Source organism: Ailuropoda melanoleuca, chromosome 1 (genome assembly GCF_002007445.2).
Source record: "Ailuropoda melanoleuca isolate Jingjing chromosome 1, ASM200744v2, whole genome shotgun sequence".
In the NCBI taxonomy this organism is placed as follows: Eukaryota; Metazoa; Chordata; class Mammalia; order Carnivora; family Ursidae; genus Ailuropoda; species Ailuropoda melanoleuca.
In genome coordinates, this window is record NC_048218.1 from 3,913,443 (window position 1) to 3,920,966 (window position 7,524).

Below are 7,524 nucleotides of genomic sequence, written 5' to 3' on the forward strand. Positions count from 1 at the left end.
CCTCCTGCCGTTCCCAAGAGTGTCAGTGCCACCAAAGAGCAGAAGAAAAAGCCTCGAAGGGGGAGAAAACCCAAAGCTTCAAAACCTGAGCAGCCACTAGACATCATAGAGGGCAGAGCCAGCAGGTGAGGGCTGGTCCCTAGGTGGGGGCTGGTCCTGGGAGAGGAGCTAGAGGTGAGGGCTGGTCCTGAAAGGAGGAGCCAGCAGGTGGGGGCTGGTCCTGAGGGGAGGAGCCAGAGGTGGGGGCTGGTCCTGAGGGGAGGAGCCAACAGGTGAGGGCTTGTCCTAGGGGAGGAGCCAGCAGGTGAGGGCTGGTCCTAGGGGGAGGAGCCAGCAGGTGAGGGTATCTTGGGCTCCGAGACTTATCAGTGGGTGAACTCAGTGCAGAGAGGCCAGGTGGGGGTGGAACCTAGCCTTCCCTTTCTCCCCGAATCAGCTCTTGAGAGCACAATTCCCGTGTAACGCAGTGGGCGCTGCAAAGCGCTCAGGTTGTGAACACTGACCAGCATTCCTCCTGTGTCACCAGTGCCCCGACAGGACAGAGAAATATGGCCATCTCCCCTGACTTTCCTCCTTGGCTTTGCAGGAATCAGCCTTGCCCCTCCTGGGGTTTCACGTGCATCCGTCTTTCCGTGCCCATTGTCTAGCTCGTGGCACGTGGAGCGAGACTCACCCACACTGGGTTTCTGGCTGCTCCTTCTCCTTTGCTGCCCAGCGGAGTTGGTTCCTGTGTGAACGCCCCACCGTCGGCTCCTGCAGCACCTGTGCGCGGGCTTGTAGCTTGCCTCCAGGCCTGGGCTGGGCCCCTTCTCTGTGATGGTGTCCTCAGTGGAGTCTGGAGGGACTCTCACCCACTTTCTTGGGAGTTCAGGGCCCGTGGACCCTCGGTCCTCGTATGGCTTCTGCCAGCACCACGTGGTACTAGAAGACTCACGGGGTGGGGGTGGGTTCTCATCTATCGGGACCAGATGTGACGCTGAGACCCGGGTCCCCTCGCTGTCTGCGTACTGACCACTGGGTGCTTTGGTATCTGGTAGAGCCCTTGTTTCGTTTTCTGAGAGTGAGAAGAAATGCTTATTCTTTCCCGGAGTGAAAAAATACTCAGAGGGGCAGCATTCATGTAATACTTCGGGGTAGTCCGGGCTTTACCAGCTCCTGCAGCCAGCTCCAAGTTCGTGTTCTCCTCGGGCTGATAGACAGATGAATGATTTAACCCTCCCCTCCCCGAGCAGCGCCCTACTTCTCTCTACACAGGTGGAGAAGACACGAGGGGTGCCAAAAGCTTATTAAGTGATTCTTTCTCTAATTATTAGTTGCATTAGGAAGACCTAGAGCAGACAAAGTGGTAGAAACCAGGGGCTGAAATCTTTTGTGTGTTTTCCCGTATTTATTTGTCCAGGGGTTCAGGCCAGGATACCTGTTACTCCAATTATTTGGCATCTGACTCTCGTACAAAATGATTATCTGCTTTTAAACATACTCATGATGGCTTCTCTGATTTTAAAAGTTAGTATTTCCAAATCCCTGTCAGGACTCATTTAATAAGTGAAAAGATCCCACTGTGTATCACAATGTTCCAATTTTGGTTGGTAGGAAAAGGGACTGAAATAGTGTTTTAACGTGGTTTTAGGAAAAAAAATCACAAATTATAACTCCAGCGTCAAGTTAGGGATAGCATTTTGCTTTTCTAAACAGGCAAATGCGTGGGTTCCAAAATAGCACTAGTTTCTCTTTCCTCTTTCTTCTCGTGTGTATCTTGCGATCCGTGCCTACGACTCTGGCCTGGCCGCGGTCCGCTCAGGTGCGTCCTCCTGGGTGGGTTGTGATCTGTCCCCTGCCCTGGCGATGACATGGCCCGTCCCCACCCTTTCATACAGAGCCAGTGGCAGAGATCATTACGGAGGTCCCGCCAGACGAGCCTGTGGCTGCAGCGCCGGACGAGCGCATCATGGAGCTGGTTCTGGGGAAGCTGGCCACCACCACCGGCGACACGGGTTCCCTGCCCAAGTAAGTCCTGCTGCAGCCCTCAGGGCCCCGGTGTGGACAGCGCACCGCCCGGGCGGGAAGGTGCCTCCAGCAGGGAGACTGGCTCACTCCTTGGCAGGGGGGAGGGGGGGCATGGGTGAGCTTGGGGAGCAACAGGATCGTTCCGGAGCTCAGGAGCAGAGTCGTACGTTCTCTGAAAATGATTAAAAGCAAAAATTTTTTTTTATTGTAGTGAAACCTACATCACCTAAAATTTACCGCCTTAACCACGTTTAAGTGCCCAGTTCTGTGGCATTAAGTCCTTGCATGTAGCTGTGTGACCTTCACCCCCATCCACGAGCAGAGCGTTTTCATCTTCCCACACTGAAGCTCTGTCCTCCTTAAACACTAACTTCCCCCACGCCCCCTCCCACCCCTGCCTCTGCGAAGACGGGGGTACCTTGTAGGCGGGCGCTGTGTCTCCAGGCTCCTCGTAGGAGTGCGGCCGCGCAGTGTTGGTCCTTTTGTGACTGGCTGTCACACCCAGCTGTCGGATGGACCCCCCGGGTTAAGGCCAGATGTTATTCCATCGTGTGGATATATAGAGACCCTGTTTTGTTATCCATCCCTCTACCAACGGGCACCTGTTGGCTATTGTCAGCAAGGCTCTGTTATAAAACGGTGTTGTATTTGGATTTCTGTCACTTTAACACCTTGCTCTGTGTTTTTCTTTTCTTTTTTGCAAACAAGGAAAATATTTTGTATTTCGTTGATCATTTTGGGGTTAATCTTTGCTGTGACACTGAATAAGCTGGTGGTCATTTTGGGGGGCCTTTTGTGGAGTGCCTCTTGTACTTGTCACAACGTGCCTGGTCCTGTTATTTCTGGAACCTGTGCAGATACTGACAACGGGGACCAGCGTGCCATCAGGAACAGAGTCACCTGGTTCCCTGTCTACCCTGTCTTCTTGCGCAGACGATTTCTGTGGCTTACTGTCGGAAATACCTTTCGTAGGGAGAAGAAATTTTAAAAATCAGGGTCATAGAGAGTATAAAGCGGAGTAGAGAGGCTAGACCACATGAGAAAAACTGCACAGCCAGGGTTATTCTCAGCACAGACTGAGCTGCGAGCTTCCTGGCGGCCCAAGTGAAGATGCAGTCAGGTGTGTGGCTGTACAGAAAACATGGATGCCATTGTACGTTCACAGTGTCTGTCCTGTCCAGATGCCCCGGAGGCTGGAGTGGTACCCGAGTACCTTCCCTCCTTTCTCGCATGGCTCTGGGAAGGTTTGGAAGGAGTACTTTCCAAGATGATTGTGACCTTGGACTTTTTCTCCAAGGACACAGTCTGCCCCCGTCTCAACGGGTGTCTGTGTGGCCTGGCAGGTTCCCGCATCATCAGAGCACCACCATCACCCTCAAAAGGAGCCTAATTCTGTCAAGCCGGCACGGCATCCGGAGGAAGCTGGTCAGGCAGCTGGGGGAGCACAGGCGGGTCTATCAGTGCAACATCTGCAGCAAGATCTTCCAGAACAGCAGCAACCTGAGCAGGCACGTGCGCTCGCACGGTGAGTCCCTGCGCGACCGCCCGCCACGGGGATGGCCCGGGGAGCACTGCTGGAGGGGCCCCTGCCGGCGCACGGGGAGGGGCTTCCCTGGCCAGGAGGGGTTGCTGAGGACCTCGCAAACACACCCAGCCGCGGACCCGCTCCAGAGGCGGTGGGCGCTGCCCCAGTACACACCTGGAGTCGTGAACCAGCTTTTTCTTGGTGGCTCTTAGGCGACAAGCTGTTTAAATGTGAGGAATGTGCCAAGTTGTTCAGCCGCAAGGAAAGTCTGAAGCAGCACGTCTCCTACAAGCACAGCAGGAATGAGGTGGGTAGGACCCGGCTTGTGGGGCTGGCGTGGAGGAGGAGCGGGCGGTCGGCAGGACAGGCTGCCAGGAGGGAAGACACAGTTGCGAGGGAGGAAGAGGGGAGGGCATGGGGGCAGGGGTGGGCGACAGGACTTGGGAGGAGGTGGCGGGGTCCCCAGGGCTGGCGTCTGCCCTGCGGTCCCTGAACGGGGCATTCTCCCGGGGCACCTGGATGGCAAGAGTGAAAACGTGCTCATGTTCCTAAACCGCATGGGAGAGGAGCAGACAGCGGTGTGGACCGTATGCACATGGAAGATGCCAGAGTGCTGGTCGGGGGTGCATGCTGATGGGGGGCGCCCCCCGCCCTTCCCCCCGCACTAACGATGCTACACTTCACCAGGTGGACGGCGAGTACAGGTACCGGTGCGGCACTTGTGAGAAGACCTTCCGCATCGAGAGCGCCCTGGAATTCCACAACTGCAGGACAGGTGAGCGGGTGCCACGCCACGTGGGTTCTCGGGTGGCCGCGTGGAGACCGTGGCACGTTAGAACACACCATCTCACGTCTGTCCTCTGCCTCTGTTCAACTTGCTCCTGAGCAGTGTTATGATCCCGAAGGAGATGCAGGTGGAAACTTCCCATGTGAAGGGGAGCGTACCTTCTGCCGTCCTCTTAGTCTTCCAGGGAGCCGTGGGCGCCTGCATCTGCGGCTGTCGTGGGCGCCCGCATCTGCGGCTGTCGTGAAGCGGGGTGTCGTGACGCAGGGGGTGAGCAGAGGAGTGTTCTAGGGCCACGGGAGAAGTACCTGCAGGAGGGGGTGATGGCTTAGGAGGAGCGCTCTGCCTCACCGATGGAAGGGCCCCCTTCACCGTCTGCTGTCCGTGAGCCGCAGAGCCTAGGACAGGCCGAGGTTGCCGCCCTGCGTAGACCAGTTTTTCTCTGAGCCCGCTTCTGTCCACCAGGTGGAATCTCACTCACTGGTGTGCTTGGACAGGCCTGTGGCCGACGGGCCTCTGTGGGCCTGGGTGAGCATGCCAGGCCCCGTCTGGTTGAGGTCACGCTCCCCCCAGCAGGGAGCAGATGCCGTGGTGGGTGCGGAAGGGTCAGGGAATCCTAGCACGCCGGAGAGGATGGCCCAGTGGCAGTGGCCTTAGGGACCTACCAGGGCGACCCTTGGTTGTGAACTGCTGTCCTGTCGAGCCATCTGTGTTGGTTCTTGCCCCCCCACCCGTCTCTCAGAAACCCCTTAGCCAGCATTAGCGAAACCTCCACCACCCGTCCCCACGGGTGGCCAGCACCTGCTCCCCGGCATCCGTGGGGTGCCTTTGTGCGCTCGGGTCTGGGGCTCCTGTTTGCAGCCGTGGCCTGTCTCTTCACGGCGCCTTTTGCTCCCGTGACGGGGCTTCTCCGCGGCGGCATGGCTCGTCTCTCCTGAGCTCTGCCTGCTCTGCAGCGTCCGTGGCCGTGGCATGAAGTGGTGGCCTCGGAAGCTTCCAGGTGAACTGAGAGTGTGCTGCACCCCCTTCATTCTGAGCTCTGCACCCCAAGAGCCCCCTCAAATCTGGGGGAGATCCCCCCGCTGCTTCCATTGGTGAGGGTCTGTCTAGAGCCCTGGCTGCGTGTGTGGCCAGAGTCGGAATGTGGCCGCCTGTGGTTCTGCAGGAGTGCCCGTGTTGTCCCCGCGCAGTCCGGTCCCATGCCCTCTGCTGCTGGGGGAGGTAGGCTCTGCTTGTCCTCTTTTATGTCAGTTGCTCCGGACGCAGATGAAGCAGAAAGTAATAGAAGAAGTCCGAGCAGCTATTGCTGCCCATCAGCTTACGGTCCTGTTACAACAAGCATTTTATTTCATTATATAGAAGTAATAGGGCCACAGGGAATTAAAATACATTTTCTCTCTCATTTCCAAAGTTACAAGTTTCGGATGGAAAACAAAGAATAAATCTGGAAGCTGAGGTCCTTTGTGTAATGTATCGTTTGCATCCCCTTGTACTTTTCCACAGCATTCATGTTAAGGGACTGTGTCCTCCGTAGACCATTAAACCAAGGATTTCTACGACACAGGGAGAAGCTTTTTGAGATGTGTAGACAGATGGGTTTTGCTCAGGCGTTTGCTCAGCAGGACCTATCCCGGTAGCTCATCTAAGCGGTCCTCGTATTGTCCTTGACCATCCAGGCAGAGCTAGACAACAGCACAGGCTCACGCCCAAGCCCTCGATTAAAGCATGGTCCTAGCCTCCTGTGCAGCCGGCTCCCCCAGAAAATCCACCCCCCCTGGTGACCCCATACCTCCACCGGCTCCCCCAGAAATCCACCCCCCGGTGACCCCGCGCCTCCACCGGCTCCCCCAGAAATCCCCCCCCGGTGACCCCGCACCTCCACCGGCTCCCCCAGAAATCCCCCCCGGTGACCCCGCGCCTCCACCGGCTCCCCCAGAAATCCACCCCCCCTGGTGACCCCATACCTCCACCGGCTCCCCCAGAAATCCACCCCCCGGTGACCCCGCGCCTCCACCGGCTCCCCCAGAAATCCACCCCCCCTGGTGACCCCATACCTCCACCGGCTCCCCCAGAAATCCACCCCCCGGTGACCCCGCGCCTCCACCGGCTCCCCCAGAAATCCACCCCCCCTGGTGACCCCATACCTCCACCGGCTCCCCCAGAAATCCACCCCCCGGTGACCCCGCGCCTCCACCGGCTCCCCCAGAAATCCACCCCCCCTGGTGACCCCATACCTCCACCGGCTCCCCCAGAAATCCACCCCCCGGTGACCCCGCGCCTCCACCGGCTCCCCCAGAAATCCACCCCCCCTGGTGACCCCATACCTCCACCGGCTCCCCCAGAAATCCACCCCCCGGTGACCCCGCGCCTCCACCGGCTCCCCCAGAAATCCACCCCCCCTGGTGACCCCATACCTCCACCGGCTCCCCCAGAAATCCACCCCCCGGTGACCCCGCGCCTCCACCGGCTCCCCCAGAAATCCACCCCCCCTGGTGACCCCATACCTCCACCGGCTCCCCCAGAAATCCACCCCCCGGTGACCCCGCGCCTCCACCGGCTCCCCCAGAAATCCACCCCCCCTGGTGACCCCATACCTCCACCGGCTCCCCCAGAAATCCACCCCCCGGTGACCCCGCGCCTCCACCGGCTCCCCCAGAAATCCACCCCCGGTGACCCCGCACCTCCACCGGCTCCCGAGTAGCAGGTGTCAGCCCGTGGGCGCTGCATCGTTTGGAAGCATAAACGTAGACCTTGAGGGCAGGAGGTTTGTTGGCGGCAGGTTACTGTTGGGACCAGGGGTCTGTCGGGCTTTCTGAACCGGGGACGTGCCTGTGCCACGACAAGGAAGGCCACCTGTGCGGTGGCAGGCTGGGCCCGGACAGCCGGGCCCTCGGGATCGGCTGGAAGGGGCTTCTCTGCCTGCACTTGCTGGCACTCGTGACACAGAAGGCCGAAGCCCAAGGACAGCACTGCACCTTCCGCGGCTCTCAGGCCCCGGGACGTGGCCGCCGGCCTGGGAGGGAGGCTCACCTGTGCTGTTTAGTGCCAGCCTGGGACTGGTGTGTGTGAGAGTGGGGGGGCTGTGAGTGTGGGTGTGTGTGTGAGAGTGGGGTGTGTGTGAGTGGGGGGGCTGTGAGTATGGGGATGTGTGTGAGTGTGGGGTGTGTGTGAGAGTGTGGGGTGTGAGTGTGGGGTGTGTGTGAGAGTG

The 7,524-nt window shown here is 58.9% G+C and overlaps 1 protein-coding gene across 1 annotated transcript in view; it reads left to right on the forward strand.

Moving 5' to 3' along the window:
- The window catches only part of PRDM15 (PR/SET domain 15), an 89,384-nt gene that overhangs the window by 31,025 nt on the left and 50,835 nt on the right, over positions 1–7,524 (forward strand). The window contains exons 8-11 of the mRNA XM_034653833.1: positions 1,878–2,007; positions 3,351–3,532; positions 3,745–3,839; positions 4,220–4,307. Of these exons, the coding sequence (XP_034509724.1) occupies positions 1,878–2,007; positions 3,351–3,532; positions 3,745–3,839; positions 4,220–4,307 (495 nt within the window). The remainder of the gene's footprint in view (positions 1–1,877; positions 2,008–3,350; positions 3,533–3,744; positions 3,840–4,219; positions 4,308–7,524) is intronic.